This window comes from Rana temporaria, chromosome 7 (genome assembly GCF_905171775.1).
Source record: "Rana temporaria chromosome 7, aRanTem1.1, whole genome shotgun sequence".
Classification (NCBI taxonomy): Eukaryota; Metazoa; Chordata; class Amphibia; order Anura; family Ranidae; genus Rana; species Rana temporaria.
Genome location: NC_053495.1, coordinates 169,382,421 through 169,404,776, shown reverse-complemented (window position 1 = coordinate 169,404,776; position 22,356 = coordinate 169,382,421). Strand labels below are relative to the sequence as shown.

The 22,356-nt window shown below is 44.9% G+C and overlaps 2 protein-coding genes and 1 long non-coding RNA gene across 3 annotated transcripts in view; 1 reads left to right on the top strand and 2 right to left on the bottom strand.

Annotated features, from left to right (window-relative positions):
* Positions 1–12,109, bottom strand: part of TTC22 (tetratricopeptide repeat domain 22) — a 43,952-nt gene extending 31,843 nt beyond the window's left edge. The window contains exon 1 of the mRNA XM_040360411.1: positions 11,328–12,109. Within this exon, the coding sequence (XP_040216345.1) occupies positions 11,328–11,891 (564 nt within the window). The 5' untranslated portion in view covers positions 11,892–12,109. The remainder of the gene's footprint in view (positions 1–11,327) is intronic.
* Positions 12,110–14,509: 2,400 nt separating this feature from the next.
* Positions 14,510–21,893, bottom strand: LOC120945875. The gene is made up of 3 exons (XR_005750625.1): positions 21,807–21,893; positions 20,160–20,250; positions 14,510–14,545 (listed from the first exon to the last, which is right to left on the bottom strand). It is a non-coding gene; the product is annotated as an uncharacterized LOC120945875 (long non-coding RNA).
* Positions 21,894–21,955: 62 nt separating this feature from the next.
* LEXM (lymphocyte expansion molecule) overlaps positions 21,956–22,356 on the top strand; it is a 35,095-nt gene continuing 34,694 nt past the window's right edge. The window contains exon 1 of the mRNA XM_040360412.1: positions 21,956–22,118. Within this exon, the coding sequence (XP_040216346.1) occupies positions 22,051–22,118 (68 nt within the window). The 5' untranslated portion in view covers positions 21,956–22,050. The remainder of the gene's footprint in view (positions 22,119–22,356) is intronic.

The window sequence follows — 22,356 nt, the reverse complement described above, 5'->3', positions numbered from 1 at the left end:
CGTGCTCCCGCGTATACCGCGCACCCCTAAAGTGGCCCCCAATCCTGTGGAAAAAAACGTTTTTTTGTTTTTTTGTACTTACAGTTTTGGTGTCTTGCGCGGCGGCCTCGTCGGGTCCGGCGTCCTTCTGCGGCTTCGGGTGTCCTCTTCGGCGGGTCCGGCGTCCGTCTTCGGCGGGTCCGGCGTCCTCTTCGGCGGGTCCGGCGTCCTTCTGCGGCGGGTCCGGCGTCCTTCTGCGGCGTCCTCCCCGCTCGTTTCCCGACACGAGTTTGAATACTGCGCCGGCATATACCGAGCGCAGTACACTCGTGAATCTTCGGGTAGGCTCGGCAACTGTCTCGCTGACGTCCTGTACGCTCAGGACGTCAGCGCGAGAGGCGCCGAGACTGCCCGAAGATTCACGAGTGTACTGCGCTTGGTATATGCCGGCGCAGTATTCAAACTCATGACGGGAAAGCGGGTATCGGCGTATATCGCGCACCCACGATTTTGCCCTGATTTTCAGGGCAAAATAGTGCGCGGTATACGCCGATAAATACGGTACACCTGTTGGATCTTAGGGCTATCTATGCGTAACTCATTCTATGAATCAGCCGCATAGATAGAACAACAGATACGCCGTCGTATCTCTTCTGTGAATCTGGCCCTATGTGCCTGCTAGAAGAAATAATAACCAATCCATACAATCCATGACCTGATTGATCGCTAATGTCTGTCCATTAATAAATATCTCTGGTCTGTATCTGAAGCAGTATTGCGCTCCTCTGAATGCAAATGTTAAACCTCGCCAAGAGCAGCCATGCAAATGTCACATTGAGCAAAAGGGAATAAAGGAAATGCTACATTCAGCTTGTCTTGTCTGGAATACATGAACTTTGTTTCATGTAGAAATATGTTTGGCAATACAATCTTACAGCTCCAGTCTAACAGGAATCTTGTGGATCCTGACCGTTGTTGGGCAATATCTAACTTTCTCCCCAAGACTTCCTACCTGGCTGCATTTCCAAAACCATAGGGCAAGGGAGCCTGACAAAACACCATGCCGGTCAGCAATCCATTTACAGTGACAACTGCTTATTCCCTTTCAGAGGTGTATCATTTTCAACAGCAATTGTATATAATTAGGTAACTTTTTCTCAGGCAGTCCCCCGTGAGACCTTTTGTAAATCTCTCCCAATTACATTTGCTTTTGTAACATGAAGCCCTTGGCTTACGTGTCCATATTTTTTGCATGTAAGTCCTACATGCAGAGAAAGGGTCCCTGACTCTCACACCCAAGTTCATAAAGGGGGCCTTTTAGCATCCGCTGTGGGACAGGGGGTGTTCTGGACAGTCAAAACAGGAAACCTCTAGACCAGTGGTTCTCAACCTGGGTGTATGGTTTGCCAGGGGTCACTGAATCCTGGGCTGTTCCTGAAGTGCTCACCGCTCTCCCAATCTTTTTGCGGCTGCCCAGAAGGGCTGTCCCTGGAGTCCGCGGCCGCCCACTCGGCCTCTTTGAAGCTGTCCATTCAGTTCACGGCATGGCTGGGAGGCAAAGACTAGAGGTCTGGAGGAGACCCTATCTCCTGATTTTGGCATAGGTGTCACTGCTACGAGACACCACAAAGTCAGAGACACAGTGAGTAACACTACCTGTGATTATAGCTGCCATTAAAAGTCCCCACTACAGTTCTCAGATCAGCAGATGACCTTGGTCAAGAGCACCTAAGTTGGCTGATCAGAACCCCTGCCACCGATCCCAACTCCCCGCCAGCACTGCCACCGATCCCAACTCCCCGCCAGCACTGCCACCGATCCCAACTCCCCGCCAGCACTGCCACCGATCCCAACTCCCCGCCAGCACTGCCACCGATCCCAACTCCCCGCCAGCACTGCCACCGATCCCAACTCCCCGCCAGCACTGCCACCGATCCCAACTCCCCGCCAGCACTGCCACTGATCCCAACACCCCGCCAGCACTGCCACTGATCCCAACTCCCCACCAGCACTGCCACTGATCCCAACTCCCCGCCAGCACTGCCACTGATCCCAACTCCCCGCCAGCACTGCCACTGATCCAAACTCCCCGCCAGCACTGCCACTGATCCCAACTTCCCGCCAGCACTGCCACTGATTCTAACTCCCCCCACCCCCCACCAAGGAGTAAAAATAGAGAATACATGGAAGGGAGAGAAAAAGAGGGGGAGGAACAAAGAAAGGGAGAGAAAGAATAAGAACAAGAAAGACGGATAGAGAGAGGGATGGGGAAAAAAATTATAATTTTAGGATAGAGAGAGAGAAAGAAAGGAGATCAAAGAGAACGACTGGTACATCCTAAAATGTACCATAAGGGATTTTAATACTGTACGAGTGGAAGGGACTCAGGGAGCGCTAAATGTCCGTGGGTTAGGGGCGCAAATTACTTGTCTTGACTTGGGTGCTGATAACCCACGCTACGAAAATAATTTTACTGTTAGGGGTCCCCACAACTTGGGAAATTTTATCAAGGGGTCACAGCACTAGAAAGGGTGAGAACCAGTGCTCTAAACCTCTTTAATTCTTTGGAACCCCTGCTAAAAATGATATGTTACAGTACAATAATAAAAATTAGGAAGTTATAGATATAATAATAATAATAATAATAGAAAGAATAAAATGTGGAAAAGCTAGAAAATGTGGAACCAATGAAGTGTAATTTTGAACAACTCTATAGAATTATTTTCAGTAACAACCACAACATTAAAATGAAAAATCATTATAATGTCTTGAAAAGAAACACAGGTAACACCTTACATTGGTGAATATGATAAAGTGAGGGTGCTCTTGCGCCTACCTAGTAAAGCTTAAGATGTGAAGTAAAATAATAGTAATGAACTAAAAGTGATGATGCTGCTCAATCTAATAATGTATAAATATCAAATAGAAATACAATAAAATAGTGAAAGGTAAAGTGACGAGCGCAATGAATATGACTAAGTAATCAAAGTGTTAATCAGTGAACATTGATAATAAACTAAAATTGAAACAAAGTGCTAAAAAATATAAAAACATCAATAATGAATAAAAACGTTCAGCCAGCAAGTGGCCAGTGAAAAAAAAAAAAAAAAAAAAAAAAAAAAAGTGTGCACAAAAATAGCTGCAAAAGTCAGCAGGCAAACATAAATATGAAGCCTAAATCAGTCCTGGAATAATAGGCTAACAATACAGCCTTTATACGTGCATAAAAGTGTAGGAAGTTCCATAAAGACAAAAATAAATATAAACTTCTCCAATAGTGATAAACAAATGTTTAAAATCTTCTCATGTGGGTCTTCAAATAATGTGGGCTCACAATGCGCTTACCTTCCCAAGGTAGTAATCAAGCCTTGATTAAATGGATATCCACAAGGGGTGTTGTTGAATCTGCAACTAGCTGTGGATGTTCAGGGCGTCCTGTATAATCCAATGTTTGTAGGCTCCAGATTTCTATTTGGCAGCGGTGGTGCTCAGCATGGGGAAATAAAAAAGGTAGCTTCCCATAGTGTAGTAAACCAAGGCTAATTTATTGGTAAAAACGCTAACAAGTGCATTTTAAAAGATCAAAGAAAACGAAACTAAGAAACAGCTGATGACAGCTTACTGATGTATTGCTTCAAAAATCAGTCCGTCCCTTACATGTTACACCACGTCACGTGGCTTCATCAGAGGTCTGATGAAGCCACGTGACGTGGTGTAACATGTAAGGGACGGACTGATTTTTGAAGCAATACATCAGTAAGCTGTCATCAGCTGTTTCTTAGTTTCGTTTTCTTTGATCTTTTAAAATGCACTTGTTAGCGTTTTTACCAATAAATTAGCCTTGGTTTACTACACTATGGGAAGCTACCTTTTTTATTTCCCCATGCTGAGCACCACCGCTGCCAAATAGAAATCTGGAGCCTACAAACATTGGATTATACAGGACGCCCTGAACATCCACAGCTAGTTGCAGATTCAACAACACCCCTTGTGGATATCCATTTAATCAAGGCTTGATTACTACCTTGGGAAGGTAAGCGCATTGTGAGCCCACATTATTTGAAGACCCACATGAGAAGATTTTAAACATTTGTTTATCACTATTGGAGAAGTTTATATTTATTTTTGTCTTTATGGAACTTCCTACACTTTTATGCACGTATAAAGGCTGTATTGTTAGCCTATTATTCCAGGACTGATTTAGGCTTCATATTTATGTTTGCCTGCTGACTTTTGCAGCTATTTTTGTGCACACTTTTTTTTTTTTTTTTTTTTTCACTGGCCACTTGCTGGCTGAACGTTTTTATTCATTATTGATGTTTTTATATTTTTTAGCACTTTGTTTCAATTTTAGTTTATTATCAATGTTCACTGATTAACACTTTGATTACTTAGTCATATTCATTGCGCTCGTCACTTTACCTTTCACCTTACATTGGTGGCCCCTGGGAGAAGGGCCCCAATATAGTTAGTGAGAGAGCTGCCTCAATAAATCTGTAATCAATGAGAGGAAACATGTCTATTACATTGGTAGACAGTGAAAATAATGCACCACTTAATTATGGGTGAGTTGGAGAAGAGCATTCTTACATTGTGATCAGTAGGAGGATTGCTAAAAGATGATTAGTGTAATGCCGTTGGCTTTGTTAAGTGATGTAGGTCCCAGAGCTATGCAGCTACCAGGGCCGCAATCAGGAATTATGGGGCCCCTTACACAGCTTCAGGCATGGGCCCCCTGGAGCGGAGAACCGGGGGGGGGGTGCTGCCGCCTGAAATTGAGAAGTGGGGGCTGCCGCGGATTGAGAAGCGGGGGGGCCCTTTACACAAAAAAGAATAAATAAAGAAAAAAATATATAAAAAAAAAGGGGGTAGCCATCTGGGGACCTCTGGGCCCTTTAATAAAAATAAAAAAGATATATAAAAAATATATATATTTTTTTTAAAAAGGGGGTTGCCATCTGGGGACCTCTGGGCCCTTTAATAATATATATAAATGTTTGTGTGTGTGTGTATGTATATATATATAAAGAAATTACAAAAAAGGGGGGTTGCCATCCGGGACCTCTGGGCCCTTTAATAAAAATGAAAAAAAGAAACCTCTGGGCCCTTTAATAATAAAATGTTTATATATATATATATATATATATATATATATATATATATATATATATATATATATATATATATATATATAAATTAAAATAAACATTTATGAAAAAAAGGGGGGTTGCCATCTGGGGACCTCAGGGCCCTTTAATAAAAAAAAATATATATATATATATATATATATATATATATATATATATAAACAAAAATAAAAAAATAAACATTTATAAAAAAAAAAAGGGGATTTGCCACACATGGGCCTGGGACCTCTGAGCCCTTTAATAATATATATATATATATATATAAAAAAATATATAAAGACAAAAAAATATATATAATTTTTTTTAAAAAAGGGGGGTTGCCACCCGGGGCCCTGGGGACCTCTGGGCCCTTTAATAATAATAATAATATTATATATATATATGGGGACCTCCGGACCTCTAAAAAAAAAAATGGCCCTTTATTAAAAAATAGAATAAAAAAATATAAATAAAATATTTTTTTTTTAAAAAATAAATAAAAAAGGGGGGGTTGCCATCCGGGGCCCTTAAAAAAATATTTTTTTTTTTTAAAGGGGGTTGCCATCCGGGCCCCTGGGGACCTCCGGGCCCCTTACAGGTGTAATGCCTGTACCCCCCTGATGGCGGCCCTGGCAGCTACCATAAGAAACCCCCAACAACCTCTGGAGGAACCCCAGAATTGCACGGAACCCTAAATGAGAATGCCTGCTCTAGACACTTGTAGAGATGAAAGCTGTACACTAATGATGGTTTCCCTAAGCACATTACTGGAGGTCCTGCACATAAAGTGGAGGATTCCATTGTACTTTATCAGTGGCGGCTGGTGCTCAAAATTTTTAGGGGGGTGCAAACAAATGAAAAAAAAAGACAATTGCAGCCTCCACTGTGCCCATCAAAGGCAGCCACTGTGCCCATCAAAGGCAGTCACTGTGCCATGCCATCAATTGTCGCCACTGTGCCATGCCAAACGCAGCCACTGTGTCCACATCAATTGTCCCCACTGTGCCCACATCAATTGTCCCCACTGTGCCCACATCAATTGTCCCCACTGTGCCCACATCAATTGTCCCCACTGTGCCCTGTAAAATGCTGCCAGTCAGATTGCCCCCCCCCCCCCGGCACTTACCTTTCTGGGGTTCGCCATTCTCCTTCTACGGTCCCTCAATGTCTTCTGCCGCCCTCGATGACGCTTCAGCCAATCAGGTTACTTATAACCAGAATCAGTGAACCTGATTGGCTGAGACGGCCGTCAGTCTTATCCAAGGGACGTAGCTCACTACGTTCCGAGGAGAAGACATCCGGGAGCTGAAGGGCTGTACTGGGAAAGCCTATCAGAGCCGCTGGCTCTGATAGGCACTTCCGCACAGCCAACCAGCTGTCCTTATTCAGATAATCGGCGCCCAATGTCCGGTTATCTGAATAGGCTGGCCACAATAACATGCAATGCATGAGTGTATGTTATTTGCGCGGCGCTGCAAAACGAATTTTTAAAAGCCTTAAAGGGCCCGTTTTTTTTTTTTTATGACTACAGGAGAGGGGGGGTGGGGCGCCCGGGCCGCCACTGTATATAGAGTCTGAATACACAGGAATTGCATTTACACTGCAAAAGGGTTGTTTTGCACACTGAAAGAATCTTACATTCAGAGAGGAATCCCACTGTACAACTCATTGGCCCTGGAAAAGGTCAGGTGGGAAAGACACTATCTTTTGCATTAAAGTGATACTAAACATTCGCATTTTTTTTTAAATAACAAACATGGAATACTTACCTCCACTGTGCAGTTTGTTATGCACAGAGTGGCCCCGATCCACCTGTTTTGGGGTCCCGCGGCGGCTCCTCCCCGCATTAGATAACTCCCTCTGGGAAACTCTCACCAGAGGGGGTTACCTTGCGGGCGCGCTCCTGAGTCATACACTCTGCGTACATAGTTGCTATGTGTATGACTCGGCCCCGCCCCCTGGTGCTTGCGTCATTGACAGTAGCGGGAGCCAATGGCTGCGCTGCTATCAATCTATCCAATCAAAGCCGGGACTCCGTGGAGAGGAGGACGACTGGAATCACGCTCACAGAAATTCGGGGCTCAGGTAAATAAAACGGGGGGGGGGGGGCTGAGGGCCGGACACTGCAAGGTGTTTTTTCACCTTAATGCATAGGATGCATTAAGGTGAAAAAACACGTAGGTTTACAACCCCTTTAAGGGCTCTTTCACATGGGAAGACTGATCAGGTTTTTTAGGCGGACCCGATTGGACCCTCCATTCTCTTCTATGGAGCGGTGGGTGTCAATGGACATGTGTCCATAGACACCCACCGACATTCGATCTGATACTGTCTGCTAAAAACAGTTGGACAGGGAGCCATTCCCCATCTGTCTGGCGGATCAGATCGGTTCAGATGGCAGTTAGATGTAAACAGACAGGCGATCGGTTTACATCCAATCACCCAGTTGGGATCAGTGGACAGATTCCTCCTGAGCAGGCAGACTCCAATGGATCCCATCCTGTGTGTAAGGGGCCTAAGGATCCATGCAACTAGGGGTAGAAAAAAATGTCAGAACCTCGGGCAGAAAAAAGCGGCAGAACAAATTGCTCATAGTGGCTCACATTGCACAAGAGTTTATAGGCATTTTCTTTTATAAGCATTTCCCTCGGCTCATTTTTCAAAGTACAATTGAAAATTCTGAACGCTTCCAAATGCCGCCCTAAGGGTCCATTTACACTGAGCACAAAAAATGCTGCTTATACAGGCTGTTTGCATTATTTGTTCTTCAGCCTGTAGAAGCAGCTCTATATTAGCCTATGAGGCTTATTCACTAAAGCTGGAAAGTGCAAAATCAGTCTCACTTCTGCACAGAAACCAATCACCTTCCAGGTTTTATTGCTAAAGCCTAAAGTGGTTGTAAACCCTTTATAACCACTTAATGCTACAGGTAAGCTTGTAGCTACCCAGGATATCTACTAAACTGTACGATTTATGAGATTGCCCCTGTCCCCTGCATGTGCCGATGTCATCGGCACATGCGCACTGGGGAAAACTGAGGCAACGGCACCTATGTGCCGTTGCTTCAGCCCGTCTGCCGTTAACCCCCGGCTCCTGTGCGCAAGCGACATTTCTCCCGGCGTTTATTTCTGGGTATCGCGGCTCCGGCGCTGTGATTGACCGGAGCCGCAATACCCAGAAGTAAGCACCGGGAGAAATGTCGGGAGACGTGGACCACTGCGGGGGATTCTGAGGTAAGTGATACATAACGAGCTAGTATGCTATGAGCTAGCATGCGCACAGGGGATTCTCGGCTGGAGGCCCAGCAGACGCTAGACCTTCCGCGGCTCCAGCCACTCACAGCGATGGAGCCGCGATACTCGGAAGGCATGACGAGGCAACATGTCAGCTACTTCGGTGTGGACCAGGTAAGTTACCGACGCCTCGTTCTAAGGTAAGTATTTCATAATGAGCTATTCGGCAATGCCTACTAGCTCATTATGCCTTTTGCCTTACAGGTGACCAAAAAAAAAAATATTTAGGGGACTATACAACCGCTTGAAATATGTTGGTTGGATTTGTCAGGTGACACTTGTGACACTTCTTGGGGTAGATCTAGCGCCAGTTCTGCTCTCTTTCCCCATTTGATCTCAGTAATGGCATGAAGACAAACCAGTATTTTTTTTTCCTGTTACGACATTTAACCAAGTACAATGCAACTGTATACAGTAAACTTTATGGATTGAGTTCCTCAAATACTCAACATACCACTGAAGGTTAGTGCAATATATATATACCGTATTTATCGGCGTATACCGCGCACTTTTTTGCCCTGAAAATCAGGGCAAAATCGTGGGTGCGCGATATACGTCGATACCCGCGCCGAGTTTGAATACTGCGCCGGCATATACCGAGCGCAGTACACTCGTGTATAGTCGGGCAGTCTCGAGACACCAAAACTGTAAGCACAAAAATCTTTTTTCCACAGGAATTTCGGGGGCAACTTTAGGGGTGCGCGCTATACGCGGGAGCGCGCTATACCCCAATAAATACGGTATATATATAGTAAAACCTTGGTTTGAAAGTAACTTGGTTTGAGAGCGTTTTGCAAGACAAGCAAACATTTTTTATAAACTTGGACTTGATATACAAGCGATGTCTTGATACAAGAGTAGCGTCATGTCACAACTGAGTATAAAAGAGAAGAGAGGCGCCTCTAAGTGTAGCAATATGGTTCCATTTAATGAAGATACAACATTTAACAACTCACATGGCTGATGATTAAAACAGGCACATCTAAGTATGCAGAGATCTGGGGGAAAAGCTGTCCACATAGACCAGGGATGTCAAACTGGTGGCCCTCTAGCTGTTGCAGAACTACAAGTCCCATCATGTCTCTTCTTTTGGAAGTCATACTTTTAACTGTCAGCCATGCAATGCCTCTTGGGACTTGTAGTTCTGGATGGCCACCAGTGACATAGACCATGCCCCGCACTGCCATTGACGCCATCCCTTCCACTCTGCGCAGCACGGCCTCGCTTTCAGATCACTCTACTGCAGGGTAGTCTTCCCGGACACGATTGCAGACTGACAGCGGTGAAAGTTGGCGGTGCGGAGAACGGTCTGTGTGGACAGCTTTTCCCCCCGGATTTCTGCATTCTTAGATGTGCCTCTTTTCATCATCAACCATGTGAGTTGCTAAATGTTGTACCTTCATTAAATATAACCACATTGCTACACTTCGAGGCGCCTCTCTTCTCTTTTATACTCTGTAGCTCCTGATGGATTTTGCTTCTAATCCCCTTGTGGAAGCTTCCATTTGTGAATGGACATTGTATGGTTACACAACCCATCACATTGCTATGATCTTTTTATAATAAAAACGGAAAGACTTATGAATAAATGGTTGTGGAACGAATCATCTGAGTTACTATTATTTCTTATGAGGAAATTTGCTTTGATATACAAGTGCTTTGGATTACGGAACGAATTATGCTCGCAATCCAAGGTTTTACTGTATACTTTAGCGAAATGTTCAATACATTTTAAACATAAAAGCTTAAAACTTGAGCCAAAGTCAGCTCAGCCATTCACAATGATCCTTCTAGCAAAGTGTCGTATTTGCCACAATGCTACTCTTATGCCGCGTACACACAGTCGTTTTTTGTGACAAAAAAATAAAAATTCGAGCATGCTTCACTTTTTTATGTCGTTTTTCAAAACGTTGTTTTTTGTGTCATAAAAAATGACCGTGTATAGTTAAAACGACGTTTAAAACAATGGGCCAGATCCACAGACGAAGTACGCCGGCGTATCTACTGATACACCGGCGTACTTTCAAATTTCCTGCGTCGTATCTTTAGTTTGAATCCTCAAACCAAGATATGACGGCATCTGGGTTAGATCCGACAGGCGTACGGCTTCGTACGCCTTCGGATCTTAGATGCAATACTTTGGCGCCCGATGGGTGGAGTTTGCGTTGTTTTCCGCGTCGGGTATGCAAATTAGCGATTTACGACGATCCACGAATGTACGCGCGGCCGTCGCATTTTCTAACGTTGTCTGTAGTCGGCTTTTTCCGGCGTATAGTTAAAGCTGGTATTTTGCGGCGTATAGATGAAATTAGATTTTTTTTTATTTTTTGCGTAAGGCGTCTGTGAATAGGGATGGACGTAACTCATGTCTAAGTTAAAAAAAATGACGTCCTAGCGACGTCATTTAGCGCAATGCACGGCGGGAAATTTCGCGACAACGCATGCACAGTTCATTCAGCGCGGGGATGCGATTAATTTAAATGAAACCCGCCCCCAACCCGCCCAATTTGAAATCCGCCGCCAGAAATACACTACGCCGCCGTAACTTACGGCGCAAACTCGCTGAGGATTCGAATATACACCAGGTAAGGTACGGCGGCGTAGTGTATCTCTGATACGCTTCGCCGATCTAAATGTATGTGGATCTGGCCCAAAGTTTTTAAACCCGTGCATGCTCAGAAGCAAGTTATGACGCGAGCTTGAATGGAACAGAGCGCCGCCGTACGTGCTGAACGTAACCGCGCTTTGCTAGAGCTCTTTGAAAAAACGATGGTGTGTATGCTATGTCGTTTTTTAAAATGAAGTTTGAAAAACGTCAGTTTTTTCATGCTAAAAAATTACGTTTTTTTTCATCACAAAAAACGACCGTGTGTAAGCGGCATTAGCTTGACTCTTTGTAAAGTTTAATATTTAACATTTTTATACTGACCTTGTGTTTGCTATAGTTGAGGGCTTTGTCATACAGACTAATCCCGGCCATCAGTTTCTCCATGCTGTCTTCTTCATTCAGCAGTCCCACATCATAGGCATGGGCATAACCCTGCTCTGCCAGGCAGCGGGCAGCCCTTAGCCTATGCTCCTTGCTGCCCTCATCCTCTGTCTCCAGGCCCATGAGATGAGATATCTTATCTGTGCAGTGTGAAGCCTCTTCCTCCAAATTGAGTCTGTCATACACATATGCCAGGTTGGCCCATGCGTTTAAATTATCCGTTTCTTGCTTGGTGATGTTATCAAAAATCTCCTTGGCACTGTCAATCTCATCCAGATAGAAAGAAAAGACGCCAAGCAGATTTCTGATTGCTGAGTGCTGGAAAGTAGAGTCAAACTCCAGCTGGAACTGAAGGGCATCCCGCTTCAATTTAATGTCCCGTCTTCGAAACTCTGCTGGGGTGCAAGATTCAAAGTTAAGGTTCATTTCCAAGTGGAAATGGCCAGGAATGTATTCAAATTCGTCTATGAGAGTTTCTATGTCCACGCCGGACTCTTCCTCCATGGCTGCAGAGCTAGTAAATCCCTTTAGTCGTTCCTGCTCCGTGTACCTGTATATCTGGTCTGAGTCACCTGTAGCCTGGGAGGAGTTTCACCTGGGAGAGGTGGCTGTGTACAATTTCCTCCTCACCCAGGTGACTTATACACAGATTTGGCAAGTCCATGCATTATTTATACCTCTCTGCTTTGTCATTATAGTTTCCCATAGAGCACAGAATTAGAACAGATGCAGATTCAACATACACACCGTATACTGCAATGGTCCCCTGAAAATGCAACGGATGATTTAGTAATTAATAATGGGTATTATGGCTGTCAATGCCATGCTGGAGAGAGTTCCAAAGGTACAAGCTATTAAGTCAAAAGTTATTGAGCTGTAAAGTTAATAGGCATGGCTCTATAAATTGTGCTATGACAGGTATAAGCTGGAAGCAACATATGGACAAGAAGATGAACTCATATAACATCTTAATAACTGCTAAATATACAGGTGAAATATATACAAGGGAGCGGTTAAATCTGGTAAAATATTTAGATTTCTGACCAGAGGTGTAACTAGAACCTTCAGGGCTCCGGTGCACGAAACCAACCCACTGATTACGGGGCCCTTGACTCCCATCAAGGGGCCCTTTATTGCAGTCCTGCAGCGGGACCCCTTCCTGCCAACTTGGGCCGCCCTCCCACATAGGCGGAATACCAGGGCCCTGCAACCCTGGTAGTTCTGCCACAGTAGTTTTCTATTTTTGTTATTTTATTTTGTACCATTTATTTTTTTTGTTTTTACTTTCTTTTTTATTATTATTATTATTATTATTATTATTATTATTATTTATTACGATTTTTTTGCCTGGTAGTTCTGCCACTGGTGTCAGTAGTTTTCTATTTTTGTTATTTTATTTTGTACCATTTTTTTTTTTACTTTCTTTTTTATCATTATTATTATTATTTATTACAATTTTTTTTGCCTGGTAGTTCTGCCACTGGTGTCAGTAGTTTTCTATGTTTGTTATTTTATTTTTTACCATTTAATTTTATTTTTTTACTTTCTTTTTTATTATTATTATTATTATTATTATTAGCGATTTTTTTTTTGCCTGAAAGCTTCAGGGTGGCGTAATGCTGGGGCTCTGCCACTGGTGTCAGTAGTTTTCTATTTTTGTTATTTTATTTTGTACCATTTAATTTTTTTTTTACTTTTTTTTATTATTATTATTATTTTTATTTATTACGATTTTTTTTTTGCCTGAAAGCTTCAGGGTGGCGGAATGCCAGGGCTCTGCGACCCTGGTAGTTCTGTCACTGGTGTGAGTAGTTTTCTATTTTTGTTATTTTATTTTTTACCATTTAATTTTTATTTTTTTTACTTTTTTTTTATTATTATTATTATTATTAATATTTTTTATTACGATTTTTTTGCCTGAAAGCTTCAGGGTGGCGGAATGCCGGGGCTATGCAACCCTGGTAGTTCTGCCACTGGTGTCAGTAGTTTTCTATTTTTGTTATTTTATTTTGTACCATTTAAGTTTTTTTACTTTTTTTTTATTATTATTATTTTTATTTATTACTATTTTTTTTTTGCCTGAAAGCTTCAGGGTGGCAGAATGCCAGGGCTCTGCGACCCTGGTAGTTCTGTCACTGGTGTCAGTAGTTTTCTATTTTTGTTATTTTATTTTTTACCATTTAATTTATACATTTTTTTTACAAATTTTTTATTATTATTTATTTTGGAGCCCCATTGGGGGGCTTTAGTGAGTTATCAGGGGTCTAAACAAACATCTGATTTTCCACATTTGAGACAGAGAAAGAAACATCTCTGCAGACTCAGCTGCATAGAATGAATGTACATAGCTTCCCAGTCATTCACAGACTGAAGCATAGTAAACAAAGTTTTCCTACGCTTCACATATGAATGAACAGTCAGTGATTTGTACTGATCACTGACTCTGTCCATTCAGAAAAGGAAGGAGCCTGTAAATTACATATATTCAGGCCCCTTCCCGCTCTCCACCGGGAAAGCACCCCCCTTAGCAGCTGGCGGGAGAGGGAAGGGGGGAAGCTGTATGAGCTGCAGCTGAAGGGGGGGGGCTAGGAGAGTATACAGGGGCCTGGGGACCTCAGACGGTGTAGGGGGGGTGACACCATTTTTTTTTTTGCACCGGGTGACACCAACCCTAGTGACGCCACTGCAGTGGGGGGAGATATTACAGTCGGGGTGGAATGTGGATAATACAGTCGGGGGGGGGGGGATGTGGATAATACAGTCGGGGGGGGGGATGTGGATATTACAGTGGGGGGGGGATGTGGATATTACAGTGGGGGGGGGTGTGGATATTACAGTGGGGGGGGGTGTGGATATTACAGTGGGGGGGGTGTGGATATTACAGTGGGGGGGGTGTGGATATTACAGGAGGGGGTTGTGGATATTACAGTGGGGGAGATTTTTTTTTAAAAATTGCTGATCCGAAAAATGATCCGATCCGTGACTCCTGATCCGAGGAACGATCCAAACCGTGAGTTTTTTGATCTGTTGCACCCCTAATAATATAGCATTAACACTTGCTACACAAGTCATATTGTAATTAAATGTTAATATTACCTTTCCTTTTTACCTGTAAAACAAAATTACCTTTCCTTTTCAGTCTGCAGTGCTGTAATTTTCTGTAAAAAAAAATGATAAAAATAAAATGTAAGTGAAGCAATTCGCTAATACACGTTTAAACAAGGTTACAAACAAATACATATTATTTGCATAGATCACTCTTTGCACTTTCAGCAATTGTATTGGGAGCGCCCTTTATCACATCATCACTATATGTACATAATAAAATGGTAAATTGGAGATTGTTTCTTGACTGCAGCCTGACTTTCCCATATTAGATTAGAATTAATGTTCTAATTGTGAGTGAAGACATAAATGCACCGTAAAAATGTTGCCTTTTTAAATCTCTTTGTGTGTAGATGCTCCCTCTACAGTTTTATGTTAGAGGAGTTCAAATTCCTCCTTTTTATAATGCAAAAGTGTTACTTTGTGGGAGATTTCCTGCTGCCTGACTGGTAAATCCAGGGTAGTGGTAATTAGAGAGCATATGTAGATGTGGTGCAGTGTTCTGCACAGCAGGATGCTGCATTGAGGTGCATCTCTATGGGCCTTCTCACACAGCAATGGGAAAAAACACTTCCATACCAGGCACTTACGCACCTTCCTGCCCAAGCCAATTTTCAGCTTTCAGCGCTGTCGCAATTTGAATGACAATTGCGCGTTCGTGCTACACTGTACCCAAATGAAATTTTTATCATTTTGTTCCCACAAATAGAGCTTTCTTTTGGTGGTATTTGATCACCTCTGCGATTTTTATTTTTTGCGCAACAACTAAAAAAAGACCGTCATTTTTGAAAAAAATAAAATTTTATTTTTTTCTGTAATTTTTTTTGTAAATAAGTAAGTTTTCTTCTTCAATTATGGGCACTGATATGGTGGCACTGATGAGGTAGCACTGATGGGCACCGATGAGGTGGCACTGATGGGCAGCACTAATGGGCACCGATGGGCAGCGCTGGTATGCTGCACTGATGGGCATTCATAGGCGGTACTGATGGACATTCAAAGGGGCACTGATGGGCACTCATAGGCGGCACTGGGCACTCTTTGGCAGCACTGATGGGCACTCATGGGTGGCACTTATGGGTGGCACTGATGGTACTTATGGGTGGCACTGATGGGTGGGCACTGGGCATAGATGGGCACTAAGAGGTGGCACTGATAGACACTGGTGGCACTGATGGACACTGAGGGGTGGCACTGATGGCATTACTTATACAGCGCTACAAATGCAAACTGAATCGCCTCAAGGCGCTTGGCATCCATTTTCCTTCAGTTTAATTGAGGTGAATTGAGGGTCCCATTTGGTCAGGCTGATCATGTGAAAAGGGCCTAAGACTGCTTTCACACTGATGTGCTGCAGTTTACCCACACCATGGGTGCAGCATAGTGCACATTTGTCTATCCTGCGGGTTAGCTGAACTTTTCCATAGACTCCGCCTGTGGCTAAAGCCAGCGCTGTAGAGGAAGCATCGGTTTATGGGGCTCTGCTCCGCAGCTGCTTTCTTCCTCTTCCACTAGCTTCATTCACAACACTGATGCTGTGGTATGGCGGATCGGCAACCTGCAATCTGGGCTTGCCAACCGCCATTCCAGAGCAGAAGGTCGCGGGCCACATCAGAGGGCTCCGCGGGCCACATGTGGCCCCCGGACCACTGGTTGGCCACCCCTGCTTTAGGTCATGACACATGAAGGAGTTGACCAGCTGAGGGTAGATGATGCAGGGTGTACGCTAATGAGGTCAGCTGGTCTACTCCTTCCTGTGTCATGATCGAAAGTCTAACCTGGAAGTAAGACAGAAGTAATGGAGCAGTATGTTTGAACAGCCATGAAGAGAGTTAGGTAAGCAGGTGTAGAATTAATGGAAATCTGTTTTATTTTTGCAAAATAAGTACATTGGGCCATATTCTTATACATCTAAGGCGGCGGAACGTATGTACTTTACGTTACTCCGCCGCAAGTTTAAGTGGCAAGTGCCTGATTCACAAACCACGACGTATATCTGCAGGAGGCGGTCCTTAAGTGCACACATTAGGGAACACAATTAACCCCTAGTGTTAACCCCTTCCCTGCCAGTGTCATTTATACAGTAATCAGTGCATTTGTATAGCACTGGTCCCAAAAATGTGTCCAATTTGTCCACCGCAATATCGTAGTCCTGGTAAAAATCACTGATCCATTACTAGTAAAAAATAATAATAAAAATTTCATAAATCTATCCCCTATTTTGTAGTTGCTATAACTTTTGCGCAAACCAATCAATATACGCTTATTGCGATTATTCTTTTACATATTTTTGGTTAAAAAAAAAACATATCGGCCTAAACTGAGGAAAATTTTCACAAATGACGTCCAGCCCCATTCACGGACGACTTACGCAAACGACGTAACTTTTTAAAATTTCGACGTGGGAACGACATCCATACTTAACATTGGCTGCGCCTCATATAGCAGGGGCAACTTTACGCCGGGAAAAGCCTAACGTAAACGTTGTAACTTTACTGCGTCGGCCGCGCGTACGTTCGGGAATTCGCGTATCTAGCTAATTTGCATACTCGACAAAGATTTCGACGGAAGCGCCAGCTAGCGGGCCCAAAAAAAATGCACTTAAGATCCGACGGCGTAAGAGACTTACGCCTGTCGGATCTAATGGATATCTATGCGTAACTGATTCTAAGAATCAGTCGCATAGATACGACCGCTCAGATTAGGACCTACGACGGCGTACATGGCGCTGCGCCGTCGTAAGTCCTTTGAGAATCTGGGCCCTAGTGCCTAACTTTGGCACATTAGTCCTATGCTGGGCTCTGCCTAGTGCCAGTGGTAACATAAAAGTCAAGTGGGAAAGGGAAAGTGAGATTGCTGTATCCAGGGCTTTTTTTTTCAGAGAATAGGTGCAGGAACTCCCTACTTCCGAATCACCTGTTGTGAGCACCATTCCTTGGTTCCAACTGTCTACTTACCTCTGAGCACCATTCGTTGGTTCCACTCCCTACCTACCTCCAAGCACCATTCTTTGGTTCCACTCCCTATCCACCTCCGAGCACCATTCATTGGTTCAACCCCCTACCCACCTCCGAGCACCATTCCTTGGTTCAACCCCCTACGCACCTCCGAGCACCATTCTTTGGTTCCCCTCCTTACCAACCTCCGAGCACCATTCCTTGGTTCTACCCCCTACCAATCTCCGAGCACCATTCCTTGGTTCCACTCCCTAACCACCTATGAGCACCATTCCTTGGTTCTACCCCCTACCCACCTCCGAGCACCATTCCTTGGTTCCACTCCCTAACCACCTATGAGCACCATTCCTTGGTTCTACCCCTTACCAACCTCCGAGCACCATTCCTTGGTTCAACCCCCTACCCACCTCCGAGCACCATTCTTTGGTTCCACCCCCTACCCACTTCTCAGTAATAGATTCAGAACCAAGTATCAATTTGTGGTGCTAAGTAATTTGTATATGATAGGAAGTAAAATAGATCCCCCTGTAGCCAGCAACAATAGACTATGAGCAGCTAGCAACAATAGACTCCTCCCTCAACAATTGATGTCTCCCAGCAACGATTGTCTCCCAGTAGCATAAGAGCCCTCCAGCAACAATAGATCCCCTACCAGCGACAACTGACCTCCAGCAACAATAGACCCTCCCCCTGTAAAAATAGATCCCATTCAGCAACAATAGATCCCCCAGCAGCCAGCATTAATAGACCCTCCAGTACACCCCAGCACTCCTTGCCATTACATACAGTACATTCAGTGCTGGAGGTGCTGGAACTGCGTTCCCCTGCGTTCCTGCTGAAAAAAAGCCCTGGCTGTATCACTCCCTATATTGGTATCCTGGCGTAGTGATCAGGAGCCAAGTGGTGATCACATTCCAGGTCAATCTGGGTGAGGAATTGGGGCAATGCAGCTGGCAGAGACCTGTCTAGCCCCAATGCAGCGTAAGCCACCATAAGGTGCGCTGGCACCCAATAGGAGCCAAGGGGAGCGTGGCACGACTCTGGGGACAATTACAAACACTAATAGAGTCCATTACAAGTGCCCATAAAATTGCATCTGTACAGCTGCTCTTCCGCGACTTAATTACACATGAGAAAGCTGCAAGTGAGTGTCGTCTTACTAGGTCAACATATGTTTGCCAATGAAAGGAGTTTCACTCTTGCAAAGTATTTGACTAATGGCATTACAGCGAGTGTCTTCATTCTTCCCTGAGGGGAGAGGAGGTAGAGATGACACAGGGAGACAAATGGCAGGAGAGGGGGTGGAAGGCGAGTCACACAGATGACAGAGGAGGGTGTGGAGGTGACATGGGAAACAGGCAAGACCTGAATAGAGGCTCCTGTACGGGAAATCAGTAGGTGAACCTGTCACTGACATATGCCCAGAATTCGGAGAAAAAAGTTACACGTATTAGAAATTTGTCACATTTATTTTTTCTGACTTTGAACACAAATCAAATTCACAATAAAATAATAGTTTGCATTTACCGTATTTATCGGCGTATACCGCGCACTTTTTTGCCCTTAAAATCAGGGCAAAATCGTGGGTGTGCGATATACGCCGGTACTCGGCCGCCGACATATACCGAGCGCGGTACACTCGGCCATGCTCGGCTCCCCTCGCGGTAATGCGAGAGAAGCCGAGAGGAGCCGAGCGTGCCCGAGTGTACTGCGCTCGGTATATGTCGGCGGCGGCGTTCAAACACAACGCGGGAAGCGCCGATCGGCTCAGAGACCAGCGCGGGAGAAGCGGGGAGGACACCACGAAGGCCGCAGACGGACGCCGGACCGGACAAGGCCGCCGATGGACGCCGGGCAAGACACCAAAACGGTAAGTAATAAAAACTTTGGGGTAGATTCAGTAAGATTTGCGCAGTTTTTACGTAGGCGCAGGGCACCGTTTTTGCCCTGCGCCCCCGCAAATTATCTGGGCTACCCTCGATTCACGGAGCAGTAGCTCCGTAAATTGCGTGGGCGCTCCGGCAAAATGCCCGGCGTAAGCGCGCGCAATTTAAATGATCCCGTAGGGGGCGTGGATCATTTAAATTAAGCGCGTTCCCGCGCCGAGCGTAGTGCGCATGCTCCGTCGGGAAACTTTCCCGACGTGCATTGCGGTAAATGACGTCGCAAGGACGTCATTTGCTTCAAAGTGAACGTGAATGGCGTCCAGCGCCATTCACGATTCACTTACGCAAATGACGTAAAATTTAAACTTTGCGACGCGGGAACGGGTATACGTAACATTGGCTGCCCCTGCTATTAGCAGGAGCAGCCTTACGCGAAACCCGACGTACGCAAACCCTACGTATGCAGGGCTCGCGTAGGGTTGTGAATCGGCGTTAGTATGCAATTTGCATACTATACGCTGACCACAACGGGAACGTCACCTAGCGGCCAACGTAAGAATGCAGATAAGATATGACGGCATAAGGAGCCTTATGCCAGTCATTTTTTAGGCTGCAGTCGGCGTAACGAGGTTCCTGAATCAGGAGCATTCGTAACGCCAGCGCAGGTAAGCAATTGCGCTGCGTAACTATGGTTACGCAGACGCAATTGCTCTTTGAATCTACCCCTTTTTTTTCAGGAATAAGTCCACATTAGGGGTGCGCGCTATACGCGGGTGTGCGCAATTCCCCCGATAAATACGGTAATTCTATCTATATTTGCATACCTTTTATTTTAGGGGTCTTGTATTCTGACCAGTCCAGTGACATCATGGGTCCTCTATCTTCTTCTCCACCAATGATGGTGGGCTGTCCATCCTTTTAGAAAAAAAACAACAATGTGGTTACCATTCAGTGCATTAATACTCTGAGCCTGGGCAAGCAAGATGACATACCCCCCAGAGACGTAACCCCCCAGAGACATAACCCCCCAGGGACATACCCCATTAGACATACCCCCAGAGAGTTCTCCATAACAGCCTGGGCCCAGAAGACGTGGGTTGCATGGTACTGACCGTTCTTCAACCCGGAAGATTGGCAACATGTAGTGGCAGTTCTGGATTGAAGGTTAGTGTGGCAGCAAAGGTTTTTTTGTTTTTTTTTGTTTTTTGAGCTATGTATTTTTTATGATCTTTTTAAACTGGAGGTCTACTTTAATAAACCACTTCAGCCCCGGAAGATTTGGCTGCTCAATGGCCAGGCCATTTTTTGCGATACGGCACTGCGTCAATTTAACTGACAATTGCGCGGTCGTGCGTTGTTGTACCCAAACAAAATTGACGTCCTGTTTTTTCCACAAATAGAGCTTTCTTTTGGTGGTGTTTGATCACTTCTGCGTTATTTTATTTTTTGCGCTATAAACAAAGAAGAGCGGCAATTTTGAAAAAAAAAACACATTAGCTTTTACTTTTTGGAGAGAGGAGACATCCTGGACTGCTGCACTCTGTTCAAGCGATATACGCGTTTCACATCAATATTCGATGCTTACATGAGCTCCATGCGAACACGCTGGAGCTCATCCTTAGTCACCACTCTAAATGAAGGAGCAACAGAGACACCTTTGGCCAGCAGCATTATCAATCTAAAGGCCCGTCCGTACACAGGATCGGATAATCCGACCGGCTGTACGCTCCATCGGACAATTGTTGTCGGAATTTCCGACAAATGTTGGATGGTCACGCTCTCAAATTGTCTGACAACAAATGTGCTCCATCGGATTATCCGATCGTGTGTACACAAATCCATCGGACTAAAATCCAAAGTGCTAACCATCAAACAACAATACCAGAAGTTTCCCAAAGGGTGGCGCTAAAGAGAAGAAAAAAAAAAAAGTGTAATCTCTTCTCTCCTGATGCGAGATAATAAGTGTGGGGGGGGGGGGGGGGGGACTACGGGCCTCTTACAGGTGTGATGCAAAGAAAAAAAAAACTGGAGGGGGCCGGCTGGGCCTGTAAGGGGCCCTGGGGACCATCGGGCCCCTTACAGGTGTAATGCAAAAAAAAAAAAAACAGGAGGGGGGTCAGCCAGGCCTGTAAGGGGCCCTGGGGACCATCGGCCCCTTACAGGTGTAATGCCTGTACCCCCCTGATGGCGGCCCTGATTGTCCCCAGAAACATTATAATAGAGGGGAAATCTTCCTGGAGGTCCCCAAGGAATTCCATATTTGCAAGATTTCCTCTCACTTCCTGTTTGGCTACAGGACAGGAAGTGAAGGTAAATCTCCTCAATAGAACACAGTGAAAAAAAAATTGTCATATCCCTCCCCTGTTCTATGCAAAATGAAAATGTTTTGCCTATGCTGTAATTCTGAGGCGCAGACACATACACCCCAATACAAAAGGCAGCACACATCTATGCAGTTTATAAAATCAGACCTCTGCCTTCTTGTACAAAACGTATAGGAGCCATTTCATCACCATGACAGGCAGGTAAGTGCTATTTGCAGTAATGGCGGCTTCTATATCCCCCTCAGTACAAGCCTGTGAGCTGCAGATGGAGAAAGCCTGTCCCGTCCATACTCAGGAGTGACACCTGACGTCACATCGCTCCGCCCAGTCTGGCCGCTACCTGCAGTCATGTGACCGCTAACCTGGAGATGTTGACAGGCGTCCCGTTACCATGGAGACAAGACTCGGCATGGAGGAAAAGAAGTTCACCGGGGCGCCCTTCGGCTGTCAGAGTGCCAGGTAAAGTGTACCGGGATACGGAGCACAGCAGCCGCACACAGATGAGCACACGGGACGCCCGTCATTGCCAATTACAGAGCAGAACACCCTGATCATGTTTAGATCGGTGACCCCGGAGATCAGGCTGGGCTCTCTGTGCCTGGCAGTGTGTCTCCCGGTCTTAGCGATGCCAGGGTCACCCCATGGCAAGACAGGCTCAGGATGCCTCTGCTCCTGGTTTACCTGTGTGTGTGCATTC